Source organism: Phocoena phocoena, chromosome 14, assembly GCF_963924675.1.
Source record: "Phocoena phocoena chromosome 14, mPhoPho1.1, whole genome shotgun sequence".
NCBI lineage: Eukaryota > Metazoa > Chordata > Mammalia > Artiodactyla > Phocoenidae > Phocoena > Phocoena phocoena.
Genome location: NC_089232.1, coordinates 35,370,135 through 35,388,519, shown reverse-complemented (window position 1 = coordinate 35,388,519; position 18,385 = coordinate 35,370,135). Strand labels below are relative to the sequence as shown.

The 18,385-nt window shown below is 48.6% G+C and overlaps 1 protein-coding gene across 1 annotated transcript in view; it reads right to left on the bottom strand.

Annotated features, from left to right (window-relative positions):
* Nucleotides 1-16,138, bottom strand: part of SPRED2 (sprouty related EVH1 domain containing 2) — a 122,188-nt gene extending 106,050 nt beyond the window's left edge. The window contains exons 1-4 of the mRNA XM_065890816.1: nt 16,129-16,138; nt 14,660-14,814; nt 13,942-14,236; nt 13,481-13,685 (exon numbers count right to left, since the gene is read on the bottom strand). Coding sequence (XP_065746888.1) covers nt 13,481-13,685; nt 13,942-14,236; nt 14,660-14,814; nt 16,129-16,138 — 665 coding nt within the window. The remainder of the gene's footprint in view (nt 1-13,480; nt 13,686-13,941; nt 14,237-14,659; nt 14,815-16,128) is intronic.
* Nucleotides 16,139-18,385: the final 2,247 nt, after the last annotated feature.

The following is an 18,385-nucleotide window of genomic DNA, read 5'->3' as shown; positions in this document are numbered from 1 at the left end:
GGTCACAACCCTCTAGGTTTGGTGGTATTCCCCTCTTCGAAACCCTGATTAGTCTAAGATACGGTAGAATCTCCTAGATTTTTCGAAATACTGACACAGGGTGTGAGGGTGAAATTCTAATTCAGTTGGTCTAGGGAGGAGAAAGGTGAGAGTGGAATGATGGACAGGTGTTGTGTCCTAGGAAAGCATGGCAAACCAACCCGGATATGCTCCACCTGGGGCCTCTTGATATACTGATAAATTGCCCTTATTAGGACAGTCAGGGGAGGAGTTCTAGTTCAGGCTGCATGCCACGGGTGGGGGCTGGACCACAGCTGTCTATTCTCCTTGTCACTGTTGTACTGCTAGATGTGGAACACGAGGAATGTGAAAGGAGGGATCTGCAGGTAAACCATTTATAACCAAACCACCTTGACCATCTGGATGATCCAGAAGCACTGGGACGTGGAACCTGAAACTCGACAGTGCAGTCTCTAGGCTCATAAGGGATCCTTTGCTCTATGAGTAAGAAGGATGCCCAGCTGATGGAGATTAGAAGGGGGGGGTGGAGAACCCCAAGAGAAGGAAGGTGAGGTGTGCCTTCCCAGCCTGTCTGCTGGACCGTGGGTTCTTGAGGATAGTGTGTCTTGGTTTAGGGATTGTTTTCATTCTTCCTCAAGCCTAGGTTTCTACACAGCCACCACGCTTAGTAGCTATGTGGTTTGGTACACGGGATAATCCCAACTTTATCTGGAGTTAACCTGTGGGGCAGCGGCCTTACAAAAATGAAAGTAAAATGATACCATAAAAAATATTCATTATATGACCAGCTGGTCAACTCTTCCCTCCCTCTCTTTGCTGTAACAGCACCTGTTGGCTTAGAAATGTTCGGCGTTCTCACACTAGTGCGCCAAAACCACCACCCTTCCCAGGCTGGCATCCACCGACCTCCCACCGACTTCCCACCTCCCCCACCCCCCGAAACCTGCATATCAAATATTACTTCCTGCTGTCTATGACCACACCGCCTTGGCAGTTAACATCAAAAGCAAACACATGAAGAGAAGAGAAGGCACTGGGGCTGGGGAGGAAAGACAAGCGTAGGTAACGTTTCATAGACTTTTTTGCTAGCGCCCAGGTGCAAAAACCTTGGTCACATGTATTTCAACTTCTCATCTAAGGGCTCATCTTTTCTCCCCCAGAATGGGGAGCTGAGGGTAGCCCTTCTCTGCTTCCACTCCCTACCCTCCTGTTCCTGAAACACACATGAGGAAGCCACCCCTGGGGACCCCTACCTGCCACCCGAAGGTGAGCCACGCAGGAACAGCGTCTGGCAGCTCACCTATTCTCAACTTGTGCAGGGGCTGACCGAGGCTGACACTCTGTTCAATGTTGATGGTTCCTCATCAACACGGGCTACGTTTATCTAAATTGAACGGGTTTCCACCGTCTTTTTCCTGTCTCTGGAGGGTTCAACAGCTCAGGGTAACAATTGTCATGAATGTTTAACACAGCACCCAAAATAGGACTGGAACCAAGGCCAGATGACATCTGCTTGCTTATACATCCCAAGCCACCAACTAGCTGTGTGACCCTGGGTTTGTCCCTCGACCTCTCTGGATTGCAATTTTTCCGTAAAAGAAGGGAGCTGGCATTGTCCTAAGATACTCTCCAGTTTTATAATTTTATGGTCAAGTTGCAACCATTTTACTTCATCGAGAAAGGGCAATGTATTCTCCACTTCACAAGGGCAATTTCAATTGAGTGGTGCTGTGTTCCTGCAGAAGTAACAATGCTAAAAGCAAACAAAAAACAAAACCCCTCACCTGGTTTATTACTAGCCTGTAAGTTTGATCTACAAAGTAAGCTGGTTAATTTTGTTTTGAATTTCAGAACCCCCCCTATCTTCCAATAAACGTAACGACAACCTCTTTGGAACAAAGGTTCCCACAGCAGGCCTACTGCATTTCATTAGAGCCAGAAGGAAAGCCCTGCCCAGATACAGGTTCTTAGTGGCCTCCCTAACTCCAGCCTAGCCTGCAACTAGTTGGAATCTACCAACGTATCATTTCATCATTTCTTTGCTTCAAAACTTTATACAGCTCCGTTCCACCTAAGAAACAAAAGCTCAAATACGTATTTTGTTAGCCTGGCATGCAATAACCACTCAAATTTAGCCTCGCCCGACTGGACCAGCTCTTTCTCTGAGCTCCCCAAGCACAAACCCAGAGGTGGAGTTTCCTCGTCTGTGGAAGAAACCTTTGGACATAAGATGCCTCCTCTCCAACCTGCCTGACCCACCACTCTCCCACACCATCACCGCCACCATCCTTATCTGAGTCCTCTAAAATTCAAGTCCCACCTGGTCGAAAGTGAACTCTCCCCTGGCTACTGCAGCAAGAAGTACTTGAATTTCTTCTTTGTATGTCTCTCTATTTTTAAAAAGAATATTATACTTATAAATAAGAACAAAAGTTTTCTTAAAACAAGAACTCTCCTTACAATACTTGGAGCTACAAGAGTTCTTCAACATTATGTTACTATCCAATCCCTTTATTTTAGAGATGAGAGAGCCAAGTCCAGAGAAGCAGCTCGGCATCTTGCCGAAGGTCATAGGGCAGCTTAGTGGCAAAGAAGTGATGGGAACCTAAGTTTCCTGACTCCCAGAACTTACTGTACATGGCAACGTGGTACCATGTTCTCTGCTACTTGGTATCCATTCAAGAGCTTCTAGTGTTGAGTATATCCTCTCTTCCACAACAGAGTTGTGTGCTGCCCAGCACAGGTGTTCAGCAAATGCAGGAGGGGAAAGGGAGAAGAGCTGGACGGCAGAAGACACACTCCCCCAGGACCCCCTTCTTAGGAGAAGACCCAACTTTGTGCCAAGTCTCTGTGGGGGGATGTCCTGACTCGTTTTCAACTCCTCCCGTCCACCTCCAACCATTGCCCTCTGGCTTTCCTTCAGACCTTCCAACCAATCCCCAAACGGCCCAGAACATAAACACACCCTTTGCATACACATCCCCTACAGAATGACCAGACTCGTGTCCTTACATCCAGAATGAGGGTCACAGCAGCGATTCCCAACTTTCTAAGAGTAAGTATTCAAAGGCTGAAAATTCAGGGATCGGCCCTCCCCCCCAGGGATTAGAGCTGGATTTTTAAATAACTGTGAATCGAGAAAGATATCACAAACATCCACCGTGAACTCAGTACAGTAGTATTTTATTGAGGTTGTATTTGATTATTCTATAAATGTAGCTACATACATTGAAAGAGTAATACATGTACATGGCTGATGTTATGTACATATTCGCTTCACAAACAACACTTGAAGTGCTTATGGGTCCCCAGTCACTTGTTGGGCAACTCCTGGGTGGTGGCATCAGTTCAAAACTTCAGAGGGGGAGGTACCTAAATGCTGGGGAGGGACCTCTTCCTCTGAAAGAAAAATATGATAGGCCAACAAGCGTCCACAATCAGCTCATTTCAGATTTCTCACTCCATCTACCTTCTTGTTGGAGTTATTACTTATTACAGGCGTCGGTATCTTCAGTACCTCTTTTGCGGGGAAACAAAGGGTCTTACTTCAGTCCTCTGGTCTATTCTTGGCTTTCCCAGCAATGCTGCCTCAGGTAGAAAGCCACTTTCCGATTCATATTCCGGTCTCTTCCCCATCTCTCCCCAGGAATTATCTCTAAAGAGTAAGTGCTGACAAGTGATTGATCATTTGCATTTTAACCCTATTCAAATTTGGGTAAATGGTTTAATATGCATGCTAATATTCTATCATTATTCCAATTAAGGAAACTATTATGTTAAAAGTGTTTAATCAGGAGAATTAGGGAGAACTCCAGACACCTAAAATTAACCTCTAATAGTCTTGACATTCATTTCATTTAAGTGCAATTTGCCAAGCTATAAGCAACTCCCTGCCTAAGACTTCTGCTTGGGCACGTGGGGATTCCTGATAAGACCTAAAAGCAATTCATTTCCTAACTAGATTGCTGTCTAAAAGAATAAACTAAAAGGGCTACAATTTAAATACAATCAAGTCCCCAAGCAGTCACATTCCAGAAGACTTAAACATCGTCATCTTGATCCCCAGGAACAACAATGCTATTCGCTTCAGAAACAACACAACCACTTCCTCTTTCTCTGACCTTCTCAGTTTAATTACTTCCTGTGATTTCTTCTAGGGCTGAGTGTGCCTGCTTCCCAGGGCGGCCGGCTGGCTTTCCATAGGAGACTGATTTGTCTGGAAGGTGCAGAATGCCAGCTGACAGACATTACACACAAAGTGCTGGGACTTCCTATTTCTCTTTTAGTGATGGATCTCTTGGGCTGCCTGGCATGCACCAAGAACTTTTTTTAAGCCATAAGAAGAAGAAAAACTTCTTCCAGCACCTTCACATCTAAAATCAAGCTATACCTCAAAGCTGGAGGTCCTGCCAAGAATGGGGAAGGGCAGGCCCTTGATGATATCTCTCCGCCTGGAAGCACCACCTTCTTGTCCAATGAGCTCCTTCAATAGCTTCCAAATGCCAAGTATGTGAGGTCACCTTTGAAGACACAAACCTGGCAGCCGGGAGCTCACCATCGTCACAGCCACAGACAGGCTCTTGCTACTCAAAGGTCCCTGGATCTGCAGTACCAGCAGCATCAGGAAGTTTGTTAAAAATGCAGAGTCTCTGGCCTTACTGGATCAGAATCCTCATTTTAGAAGATTCCCAGGTGATTCCTATGCACATTCAAGTTTAATCCTCCTCTCAAAACAGCTAGGCTAAAAAGCAGGTCCAGGAGAATAGCATGCTTTGTTTGCCGTCCTGCTCACACACACTCCATCAAGGGCAAGGTGGCCGGTTCTCTTTCCAAAAGAGGTCTCTGTGGAACTGCTCTTTGTATCAGTACAGAAAAGGCCACCTCAGTGGGCACTGGTCCCCTACTCCACAGAGCTGAACAGGAATGCAAGGAAGAAATGTCATCTCATAGTTCCGAGGCATTTCCAGGATTCTAAACGAGTTCTAACTTCATTCGCTCAACGGTTATGTCGATCAAGCTGTACATGCGATAGTTTCTTTGCAAAAACTGAGGCTCTGTGAAGTCATGACACCTCATGTTGTTCTACGGATCTGAAGTCAAAGACTGTGGGTAAAAATAACAAATCCTGCTCTGTGACCTCAGACAAGATGCTTAACCTGGCTGAATCTTTTCTTTGCCTGCAGCTGTGGACCCTTCTGGCTCTTGGGCTCAGTCCATCCACGTATGAGTGCGTGAGTTTATGTACACGCAACACACAAGCGCACACACACTCCCCCTAAAAATGACTCGAAGAACTTGTTAGGGGATTCTAGGAAGGGCATGTCGCTCCTCTAATGCTCTGGAGGAAGACTTCCCTCCACCCCAAATCTGGGAATCCCAATGCTTGCAGCTCGAGGGGGCAACCCTGCAGAGGAAGAGGAAGAAGAGAGGAAACACCTCTGGCAGCCGGTCAGTCCATGATCCAGACCACACTGGCCTCACACCCCTAAGGCACATGGAAGTGCCTAGCACGCTAGAATGTAAGCTCCCCAAGGGCAGAGGGTGCTTCCGAGTCACAGCTCAGCTCCTGCCTGACAGGTAAGGTGTCTGGAACCCTGGGTGCAGTAAGTGAATGAATGGCACTCCACAGCCAGTCTCTCCCTTTCCTCCAGCCTCACCCCTACTGCTATTTATTTTAGCCAATAAATAATTTATACATGGCTTTGCAATTAGGATCCAAGTATGCTCTAAAGTCAAGTTCTTCAGATTCAGAGAATACTATACTCCAAATGGACACCTGGAATCTGGCAAATCTACTCATTTTCCTTAGCATAAAAGACATCTAAGAATGGATGGTAGGGGCCTCAAAGCTGGTGTGCAAACAGCAAACTCCTCATCTGAAACCTGTTCACCCACAGATTAGTGAGAAGGCCACCATTAAGCCTTCAGGGCCAGAAGTAACACTGAGCCTGGGCACAGCATCCTAGCACAGCAGGCTCGTTTTAGAATTTGGAGCGTGAGAAAAATCCTAGATATGATTTAAACTATTAAGCAAAGGAGAGAAATGTAATGACTATGTTAAGACTATATTCACACTTATCCAGCTTCCAAAGGTCTCTAAAAATGAGTAAAATTATTGGGACGCTGATGATTAAATTAAACCTCTGGTCCGGCATCCACTTTATTCCTTGGCTGGAAATATAAAACGCGAACACCAACATGGCACGCAAGTAGACAAAACAAGCCATAGGCCAGCTTACTCCTAAGAGAACTCTCAGCCTCACTCATTTCCACCAAGCCTATTGACTCTTGTTTTAGAGACGATTTGAACGCTGTTGGTAATATGATTTCTAGACCACAGACAGGGATGGCAAGAGAGTCAAGTATATGCTACTATAGGTAAGTACACTGACTGTTAAGAGTCTGTAGCGGGAAGAGGCAGAGTGTGACCCCAAAGCCCATGTGTCTTCCACTACCATCATGACAATCTGCCCCTCGCAGTAGTTCTGAAAAAAACAAAAACAAACAATAAAACTCAAAGTCTTTTTGGATGTGGGTACAATGTGAATTGTCATTTAATTTTTTAGATAAGGTAAAACTATTTTTCAATTAATGAACATTTATGTTAACCAATCAATCAATGTTTGCATAAAGCCTACTATGGGCTCAGCACTCTGCCAGGCTATGTGGTATACAGGTCAATAAGCTATTATTCCCACCCTGGGAAGGGCAGACGGGCCAAGCTTCTGGGTGCATTCTCAGTTAGGGTGGGATGCAAATATTACAAAACAAACAGTGCTTATCTGAAAAATCAATACGGGAGGCAGAGCCAAAGCAATGAGAAAAAGAAATAAGAGCAATAAACAATGAAAATGAAACACAAAGATGAACTAGGAAAGACAATTTAAAAAACTTAGCCTGAGGGGCTTCTCTGGTGGCTACTGGTTAAGAATCTGCCTGCCAATGCAGGGGACATGGGTTCGAGCCCTGGTCCGGGAAGATCCCACATGCCACGGAGCAACTAAGCCCGTGAGCCACAAGTACGGAAGCCCGCGCTCTAGAGCCCACAAGCCACAAGTACTGAAGCCCATGAGCCACAACTACTGAAGCCCGCGCACCTTCAGCCCGTGCTCCACAAGAAGTCACTGCAATGAGAAGCCCGCGCACCACAACGAAGAGTGGCCCCCGCTCGCCGCAGCTAGAGAAAGCCCCCGTGCAGCAACGAAGACCCAACGCAGACAAAAATAATTTTTAAAAAATTAAAAAATAAAAAACTTAGCCTAATGAAGTTTTAAGCGTTTATGAATGACCACAGGGGATAAATCTAAGAATGGAAACGAGATCTGAAAAGTCGTTATTTCAGTACAAAGAGGAGGAGCCAAAGCCCTACATTTTGAAGCTGCCCGTGTTGTTTCAATCTCTTCACTCACAACTGCTAAATTCCAGGGTGAAGTCAAAATCCATTTCTCCTTAGTGCAAGTCAACATAGAAATTTTGTTTTCAAGTAAATTTTCAACTACCCTTTGAAAGTAGCATAAATAACATAAACAGGATTTGCTATCATATGCCCCCTGTGAACATATTGTTGACAAAAGATTACCTGAGAAATGAGTAGTTACAAAACAGTTGGTTCTTAATTTAGTCAACGCCTATGCCAGTTAATAGCGAATATTTTACTAAGATCCAGGCCTGACTTCCTTTCCCTGACAGGGGACAGCAAGCTGCGGTAACAATCTTCTATGCCTACTAGGGCAAGCACACAGAAAACGCATTTCACAGAGCACGGTGTGCACCAGTGCAAAACACTCCTTCTACTCCAGTAACTAAAAGCCCTAGACAATGCCTTAAAAAATCATCAGTGTTCTAGCCTTAAATATTGATCAAAAAGAAACATTTACAAGAATAGTTCATGAGTTTATCAATGTGACTGGGTCTTTGAAAAAAAAAAAAAAAAATCAGCCCAATTTACTTAAGAGAAAACAAGCCAAAACCGAACACAAAAACTTCCTGCTCTGCCTCTGTTATCATCTTGCTCAGTTTCTGAGGATTTTGCTGTTAGGTTGTGTGTTTGCGTTCACCCCCATAATATAGGAACTCTGCCCATAGTGGAGGTCATCAGCACAGCTGTCTCCAACTTCAAGTGTTAAGACTCCATCAGAACCCTATAGCTACTGCAAATTGTTAACACTGTGATTTCTGCCGAGATTCTCCTGCAGAGGCAGAAACACAGGCCCTGGCTTATTGTGTTTAAGACATTCTACTTCCCAGTTCTCACAACAGTGATTGGAATCAACATGGTTTTGAGTTGTCAATCACAGATCACCACCATCAGATGGTTCTGCACCCAATTGCCACAAGCATGCTTCAGGTGAACACGGGAGTTTCTGAGAAGGAGGTTTATACACAACCTAAGTTAACCAAATAGGACAACTATAATTATTGCATCAGTCAGCAGGGGCAAAACAGCATTTTAAAATAATCAAATCCATTGTTTAATTTAATAGATCTTTATTAAAAGCAAACCACAATGTGCCCAATGGTATTGGGACAACAGTTAGAAAACTAGGCAGTTAAGAGGTAACTCTAAATCCCAAAAGCTCATGTTCTGGGACAGAATCTAGCTGGGTGTAAGTCCAACTCTAAATGGTGATAACTGTCATACAGTGTGGGAGGAAAAGGCTATAAAGAGCCCACGGTTTTGACTTAGGGAGTCGGGGTGGGGAAAGTCTAGGAGGACCTCATAAGAGGAATGACTCAGAGCTGGCTGGCGGGGGGAACGAGCAGAATTTCACTTGTTGGAGAAGGAAAGGAAGAAAGATGACTCCGGAATAAACAGCACAAGCAAGGAGACTGTTGGGCAGAATAGTATCGGTACTGATACTGATCCACTTTTGATACATGTTTTTGGTTAAAGGGACTGGGAAAAAGGTAGCATTTATTAAGATCCCTGTGGAAATAAACCCAGCAGATGGAGGTTAGTCCAGGCCCACCACCTAACAAGACATACAGCCTTGCAGTAGGCACTTAACTTTATACGATGACAATGTCTTTATACAGTGACAATGTCCTGGCTTATAAGCTTGTTAAGGTCTTTCCAAGTTTTTTGTTTTGTTTTGCTTTCAAGATTTTCTAAGGAAGAGACCAAGATTCCAATTCTGCATAGTCAACTCTGTTCTCAACATTTAAGGATTCTATTCAGGTAGAGTAGAAACACACCCCCCTTTTTTTAAGGCTAATGCATAGAGAATGGATCAATACTTGGAACGGGTCTAATTACCACAACTCTTATTTCAATGACTATAGAGCAAACATTCCAGTAATAATCAACTCTGAATTCACACTCCTCCCGTTATCTTAAGGTGTATCACAGAATGCTCGAGCCCAAGTTTATTTAAATTCACTTTAATTCAGTATGTGCTTCATAGCATTTTCAGGGAAGATAAGGGAAATGAAAAAAATTATGGCAACGACAGACTGTCAACAATCCAGAAGAATTAGGGACAGCGTGACTGTCAGAAACAGTGTGAGCTCTGAAGTCAGAATGACTATGGCTGACCACCCGCTCCCCTTCTGAGACAGTACCTCATGGTGCTTTAGAAACACAGTCCTTCCTGAGCCAGGCTGCTGGGGTTACTTAACCTCTCTGGGCCTTGATTTCCGCACCTATAAATGGAGGTAATAAAACCATCTACTGCATAGAATTGTTGAGAAGACTAAATGAGTAAAGTGCCATAAAAGTTATTTGCTCTCTTCAGCTTCCGCATCAGTTAAATGGGGTAACACCTCCTTCACACGGTTATTTGAAAGTGAGCCTGTAAGAAACCTATCTCAGTGCCCAGCACAGAGCCGACACCAGACACCTGTTATTCCTAGTGTGGGCTGCAAGCTTTACACAGGCTGGCTCATTTAATTCCCACGGCAACTCCACGAAATCAGTAATATTTATTCCCATTTTATTCACTCAGATAAAAGCAAAGTGAGATACATAAGTAACTTGCCTTAGATCAGAAAGTGACCAAATGGCTAAGCCTTGAGCCATAAGAATACATTACAAATGCATTTAAAGCGGGATCTTCAGCCCTTGGCTGAAATAACCAGTTAGAAAGACATTTTTCAGTCAGTTGAGACTGAGAGTTAAAGACAACAGGGAATTATTCTTAGTTTTGTAAAGTGTGATCATGGTATTGTGGTTTCACGGGATAGTATGCTTGTCTTTTGGAAAGTAAGCTCAAGTAATTGGATATGAGAGGTCTAATGTCTAATTTCTTTGAAATGGTTCAGCAAAAATATTAGAGCCTTTTTTTTAAAAAAATGGGAAATCTTCCAACATTAGGGAAAATATGTGCGAGGGCAGAGCTACAAATCCATTCTCAGCAAGATGTGTGTTGCAGAGAAGAGTTCATGAACAACATAGAAAGCTGAATGGTAGCCAGGTGTCTCCTGCTCGAGAAGGGTTTCTTCATTTTGTCTGCAAATTTCCAAATCCTTTATAACCATGACCAAATGATTTAAGAATACAGACGGAATACATATGATTTAAAAAACATCTTCCACTCCCTGTATACAAAAGACCACTTTCAATAATTTATTGATGCTCGTTAATTTTTCAATTATTAAAAAGCAGATCTGTGGAGTTGTAAATCTTAACATACATTTCTATCTGGAGTGGGATCAAAAAAGGATCAGGGTATTTTCTGTATGGAAGCTGTTGTTTAGGACCCTCAGCGAAAAGAGCATTCCTGAATTTATGAGCATTTATTTATTAGAGAGCACTTTTTTCTCTTTTCTTTTCTTTTTTGGCCACGCTGCACGGCTTGCAGGATCTTAGTTCCCCCACCAGAGACTGAACCCGGCCCACATCAGTGAAAGTAGAGTCCTAACAACTGGACTGCCAGGGAATTCCCTAGGGAGGAGTTTTAAACTGACACAGAAAAGAACATTAGAAGACAAAACTTATTATTTTTAAAAAATTAAGCATGATTTTACCAGTTGCAAGACTGAGTTATTGTATTCTGATGCTAAATGTAACGTATTTAAACACCTGTATTGTGTAATAAAAACCTTAAATATATGTGGACTATCAGGAAAATCTATTTCACCTAAGGCACAAATATATCTCTCAAGTCTCCAGTTTGATGTCACTTCCTTATAAGTAACACACCTTGTCTACTTCTGAAAGATTATCTGAGGGACCTCAAACATAAAACCATTAGAAAATCAGAGACTGTAATGAATACAGAGGAGGCAGTAAACAAATCTAGCGAAAACCTAAGCTAATATGGCTACCATAATCAAGCAAAAATTTTAGCTGAGCTTCCAGAAAGTGGTAGCAAAAACAAAAAAAAAACAAAAAAGCAATCACAGCTAGCTCTGTAACTCAGAGAGAAACCTTCTTCCTGGCACCAGCATTTAAAAGGAATTTTTTTCAGAGAGATCATTACATAAGAACGTTGAACAATATAATGGACAGAGTCCACAAATGGCAGTTTACAGCCCGAACAGCCCGTTTTCCTACCAGGCATTTCTTGTCTCATGACAAGGTCATTACATTAAAAGAAATCCCGAGAAGGCCACTTCTGCAGTGCGCTAAGGTGCCACAGCTTTCTGATTCTCTAACTGAAACCAGAACCTGTCCTCAAATATCCATTGTCTCAACTGGGCTTCTGACAGCAGTGGGGGCAGCCGGTTCCATGCTGAACTGCTCAGAAAGCCTGGAAGAAAGAGATTTATTTCTTGCTGGTGATTCCACATGAAATACCTTTGCTTTGGATACCAGATGGGGTAGGATGTACAGCCAACCTGCTGCCCTGAAAAGGGAGCGGCCAGGCCAGTATCCCCAAGGGATGGAGCCAAGGAACCCAATCTAGGGCGGTGAACCAATCTCCAACAAGCCCAGAGCATGGCAACCGTCCCTCCCTGCTGCTACCGCTAACTGTCTGTGCAGGGCCAAACAAGGACCCATAACAATACCTGTTTATTAGTCAGGTCCAAAAAGGGGCACGGCTCAGCAGCATATTCCTCCCCCTGCCCCGTATTTCAGCCCTAGAAGGGCAACATTTTACGATTTCAAGATACCGTCTATGAAGGCAAAGCAAAAGGTCTAAAATAGAAAGACCAGTAGATGTGGTGGGGCAGCGGACACGCACACCAGGCGGGATCCTCTCCAGCTACGGACGCGTGTCCGGCAGACCAGGAGTTACTGCAGTCAAAGCTCCCTGGGGACCCACAGAAAGGAAATTCTCTTTCCCAAACACCAACCCTCCCAACACCCCCTCCCGCCCAGCCTGGTGACAGCAGACGCCAAAGGATAAAGGGGCATTTAAAAAAACAAAAAAAAAAAAGTGAGTAGATTCTTAGAGCACAGCATTCTGTCACCTGCTGCATAGCCCTCAACGCCGGCCAGCCCTGAGTCACTTCCCCTCTCTGCCCCGGGTCTCAATGCTCGCGGGGGCAAAAGACCCGGGGCCTCGGTTGGGGGCTACCCACAGCCCCCACGCCCCTGCACACACGCGCGGGGCCTCCCTCCAGGCAAGTCCCGGCGGCTGCAGACCCGCTCTCTGCGCCCGGGCCAAAGAGCCCCAGCCGGCGCCGCCGCTGCTACCTTGGCTAATGGCAGCTCTGAATGAAAGGAGCCGAGGCAGGCTCCGGATTTATGAATGTGTAGGGGAGGAGGGGAGGGATATCATGTGACAATAAAGGAGACCGTCTTATTCACAAAAAAAAAAAAAGTGGCTGGCGGCGGGCACAGCCACTGAGCAGAGGCGGCCGCCGCGGTGCGGTGACCGCTCGGACCCGAAGCCGACGACCTCAGGCACGGGGCCGGGCGGCCCTGATTCTATTGCACCCGCGATCGGAAACGCCTCGGGCGCGGGTGGGAGAAAGCCAAACCGGACTCGGCGACCGTGGAGCCGGAGGGAGCTGCACCCTTGGCCCGGGGCTGGAGAAAGACACGGGTCCCGCGGGAAGCGGCGGGTCCGCCGGAGAGACCCTCCAGCGAAGCGCCCCGAGCATTGTTCCCCTCGGGCCCGCGGGCTGGGCACGCACACGTGTGCACGCGCACACGCACAGATAAACACACACACAGATACATACACACACGTGTCCGCAGCGCGCTGCCCCGCACGCTTCCGCCCGCCCCCGCCGCACGACCTCTGATCCGCCCAGCAAGCAGCCCAGACCCCGCGGGACGCCTGTGCTGGGCCCGCCGGCGCGTGCACACACACTCACACGCGCCGCGGGACCCCTGGGCGGCTCCAGCACGCCGGCCCGCGCGGGGACCCGGGCGCACGCAGACCCCCGCGCAGCCCGCGCCCAGTCCTCCCTGTGCTCCGCTGTGTTTTTTATGAATGAAAATGTGGTATGCAAATGAGAGCGATTCAGGAAAACGACATGGCGGAGCCTCGGCCCCAGTGGGCTCCCGAAGGGACCGCGGGGCTAGCGGCGGTTGGGAGAGCCACAAAGTCACCGTGTAAAAACCCACCGACCCCGGGAAGCCGGAGCGGGGGTGTCAGGTCTTCCGCTCCCGCCGCCGAGGATCTCGGCGGGAGGGGTGTTTGTGAGTCCCCGGACAGGGAACGGGGACCGCCCCGAGGTCACCCGCGCGCCCTTGGCCCCCGCAGCGGCCACCAGCCCGCCGACCCAAGGCGCGCCCCCGCTGGCCCGCAGCAGTTTTCGCCCCCTCCTCACTTCAACAAGCAGGAAATTTCGCGTCCGAAACCCCCCAGGCCAGCGAGTCGCTGCACCCCACGCCAAGTTCACCCAACCAGAGTCCCAGCCCGCGTCCTCAGCCCCGGCCCCCACGCTGCCCCTGCGGGGCACCCTCGTCCCACCCCGCGGCCAAACTTACTCGTCCGGGTGTGTTTCTTCGGTCATTTTCCTGTTCACCTAGACGCCTGTCCCGCGGCGGGCAGCTTTGCTCCCTTCATCTTCCTGTCTGCTCACCCCCCTTCTTCACATCTCCGGAGATCGCCTGATTTGGTTGGGGGGAGCTGCTAGAGATGAAGGGGACGCCGCAGAAGGCAGAAGGGGAAGCAGGGCGACCGGAGCGCGGGGTGAGGTCTGGGGGAAGGGGTGCACAGGCAAGCTTCGGGGGATAGTGAGCGCCGCAGCGCCGAGGGGCGAGGCGGGCGGGGGGCTCCGGGGGCTCGGGGGCGGGCGGAGAGGAGAGATTTGGGCAGGGGACAGCGATGGGGGAGAGGAGGAGAAAAACAAGAGCGCCGTGGAGCGGCGGGGACCGCTGAGAGCAGGAGGAGAGGGCGGGCCGCGGGTGGGGGCTTGGTCCGGGGTTGCCCCCGGAGAACCGGGCCAATCACGGTTCCGGGGAGCGCTCGGCGGTCGGGGGAGGTGCGCCTGGAAGGCGGTGCAGGGCGCCCGGTACGAGCCCCATCTCTTGACTCCGCCGATTTACTCCATATTGGATTCTCACCGCCGCCAACAGGAGGAGGAAGTAGGGCGGAAGCGATGACGTCTTCCCAGCGGCCAGAGGTGGTGGAGTGCAAAAAGCTTCCTACTTGCGACCGAAAAAAAAAAAAAAAAAAAAGGAGGAAAAAAAAAAAAAAAACTTTGTTCCGTCTACTGAGCATGCCCGGCTTCCTTTCTCCCCCACCCCCCACCCTCCCTCCTGGCTTCCACTCCCGGAGGAGCCCCGGAGCGGAGTTACTTGCGCCGCGTCTAACTCCGGATCCTCCTTCGTTAGCGCTCCGGGTTTTAAGATGCCCGAGAGGAGGGAGGAGGCGGCAGCCGCAGACTCGCACACATCTGGCTCCCGGTTGGTTCCCTCCCTCCTTCGAAACCCCTGGATTAAAAATCGGAGGACTAGGGGGGCGGGGGGGGGGGGAGAGACGAGGAGCTCAGAGGAGGGCCGGAAGGGTACTCGCGATCAGAAGATCAACTATCCCCGACCTTGGAGCGGGAGAGTGGGGGGCGGCACAGGTGCCTTTGCCAAGATTCTGAATGTCAGAGGCTTTTCAGTTTCACGTGAATCTTATGATCTTTTTTTTTCTTAGTAGGGGAATGGGCAATTTTAAGGAATCATTATTTGTACATTGAAAAAAAAAAATCCAACACAACCCAGAAACGTTTGCATTCCAGTAGAAATGAAAGACGTTCCCAGGTTAAAAGGTAAACCCAAATATGTTTTTTAAATTATTCAGTAAATCTCTCTCAAGTTGGTGGAGGATGGCCCTTGTCCCAGACCCTTGAACGCCACAATTCCTGGCCCAGATGTTGCCAGCTGCCTGGGCTTTGGCACAGTGAGATGGGGAGATGGAGAGCTCCTCGAGCCCTGTTCCCCTTCCACCTCCCCTTTGTTTTTAAATTATTTTTCCTGCCTTGGCCTGGGACCCTGGGCCTGGATGGGCCTGCACTTTCTAAAACAGCACTGTCTAGGCAATGGGCAGGCAACCTAAACAACTGTAACAGGATCTTTGCTTGGCTTGATGCTCTGCTGTTGCAGTCTTGAAATTCTTTATGGTATTTGAACAAGGGGCTTCACGTTGTTACTCTGCAGTGGGTCCCACAAATTCCATAGCTATTGGATATTTCCTTCTGGGGTCTTGCTAGGGAGCAAGAGATGCAGTCTCTGCCCCTTCCTGAGCTCCCAGTGCAGTACTTTTCTATCCTCCTGAATCTGCCAAGACACTACACAGAGATTTTTAACTTAATAGCAACCACTGAACAAATTAAGAGAAGATTATATGCCTCAAATGTAGTATACCTAAAGTGTACATGCATGCATTTGGACAGCCACAAGTACTCCGAAGACAGAATTTCACCTTGAGTCAAGGAAAAGCTAGTGGTTTACCCTAGGCTTCGTGTTTACAATAACCGTGATCTTGCTGGACATGGACTGGGCTCTACCCGCCCTTGATGCTGAGTGCTGGTGTGTGGTGGTGAAAAGGGCACTAGACAGGGGAGGAACACCTGGGTTCTGGTTTTCTCCTAGCAGTCCTGAGACCCTGAGTGAGGCTTTTAGCAATTCTTCAGTTTCTTTATAAAACAAAGATAACAAGGCCACGCTTGTCCTTCTGTTTTTGAGGCCGTTGAGGGTCTATGAGAAAGCACTGAACAAAGCAAGACCTCGTTGTTGTCTAAATCCCCATAAGGCTAAGGCATCTACCCAGTTCTCACCTTTGCCCATTGTTGCTTTTCTCAACAATGTTTGAAAGAGTTCCCACTCATTCATTCCTGAATTTTCAGGAACATGGACATTTGTCCATGTCAAAATTATCCACCCAATGGGCATCTCTTCGGCGCCACCCTCCAGTTTCAGAGTACTCAAATGGCAAGGTGGCAGGTGAGGTGATTATTAATTTCTGCAGGTAGGCAAGCTGGTTCTGTGTTATCACAACTCATTCATCCAGCTCCCTGCTAATAGCAGTGAATGACTGGCCCAACCCAGTGACCAGGCAGCCGGAGGAGCAAAAGAAAACATTCCAAGGTCCAGGAGTAACCAGGTCCCAAATTGGTTGTCCTGCTGCCAGACTCCAGCAGGTCCTTAAGTTCTCTGAGCCTCGGATTCAGTGTCTGTAGTGTCAGGATAATTCCCACAACATAGAGTCGTTGGGAGGATTAAATGGCTATAAAGTGAAGGCACTGTGTTACGCACTCTGCAAATAGGAGATTAATGGCAACCATTTCTTCCCTCTAGCCTGTGGATTACCAAATGCTCCCCCCACCGCTCCTGGTCCTCTGTGTTCCTCTAAAGAAAACCTTGCAATTCTCTTCTGCCTTCTTCATTACCCAAAAGGGGCCTTTTGATGAAAATGTTCCTAGCAGGTCACCTCTTGGTCCCCCCCATCAATTGCTAACTGTGACTCCGGCAACTCCAAAAATAAATGGCGGTAGCGGGCGAATAACTTAGATGTTTTTTGATCTATCAGGGTGTTAGCAAAGTCTACTGGATTGTTTCCAGAATAGGGGGTATCACGGATTCAGGGCTTTAATGACATTGCTGAAAGAGCTAAATACCCGCATCCCGGTCTCTCCCACACAACCAGCGAAACAAGGGGCAGGGAAAGCAAACCAAAGGTGTCTCGTACAGCGTCAAAAGTAATATTGATCTGCTCACAACTTCACGCTAACCCAGCGGAGCCCCCAGCAGGACCCCCCACCTACCCGCCTCTCAACCGGAGTCCGGGGCCCGGGAGCACCCCCTCCCGAATCCTCCTCGCCAGCCGCCTGGAAAGCCTGGAGCCCGGAACCGGAGCGACCCTCGGCGACCGCCGGACGGGCATGCTCAGTAGACCCGCAGGTCTCCTTTAAGTCGGAAGCCGGCCGCGGCCCCCGCCCCTCTCCCGCCCCGCAAGGGCGCGGGGAGAAGCGGACATTTTCTCCTTTTCAGCAATCTGCTCTTTCTTGTCCTTCGCCCCCGCTCTGCATCCTCCCACTTCTCGCCCGTCGGGGTCCGGTAGGGCGGGGAGTGTAGATCTCCCCGGGGTGGGCTGGTGATAATCAGTTCCCTTCTCCTCCCGGGTGTGTGGGGGCGTGGGATAGGGGGTGATTGGGGGAGGACTCCACTGTGCCCTAAGGTTTGTGCTGCCCGGCCGCGGCCCGCAGGAGCCCCCCTACCGCCGCGGCGCCCCCCGCTCCCCGCCCCGCGAGGCGGGCGCAGCTGCGTTCCGCCTGTCCTCACCTCACCCCCATTCTGCCCCTTAGGTATTTCTCAATGACCGGCGCTCGGAGGACACTTCCGACCCGGGAGGGAGCGGGTAGCATTAGCTCCCGCTGTATCAGTTCCTTCCGGCCTGCCGGGAGCCCAGCCCTACGCTCAGTTTGGCCGCGCCCGGGTGCTTTTATTATTCTGTTTAAATAAGCAGTCGTGTGTGCCAGGGTGTGCCAAGCGACTTTGCAGCCTGGCTGCCTCACCCCAGACCCGCCGGCCGGAATGGAAACCCAAGCTCTCTCGTAATGAAGGGGATGATGCAAACTTAGAAACTGACCCGGCACCCGGGAATGATGCCCCACCCCCACCCTTGGCGCGCGGCGTCCCAGTCCGGGCATGAATGGCTGGAGCCCGATTGCATAATCGGCGCGGTATATATAGCCGGCGGGCACGCCACTGACGCGCTCCTGCGTCCTGTTATCGTGAATACTTCATCGCCGATGGCGTTGGCTCCCGGGTCATTTTCCCTTTCAGCTGTAAGGCTGGGATTTTAAATAGCAGAGATGAAAGGCTCTTGTCCCTTCCTCCCTCCTCCCTTGAGTTCATGTATTATGAATGAAACCTCGCTGCTTCCTGAAATCCCTACTTTAGGTAGGAGAGAGGCTCAAAGTCAAGGGTCAAGGCAGCGGTCCACCGAACCTCGTGTGTGTGTGTGTGTGTGTGTGTGTGTGCGCGCGCGCTCTCATCCGGGAGAGAGAGAGCAAGACATGACTGACAGGATTG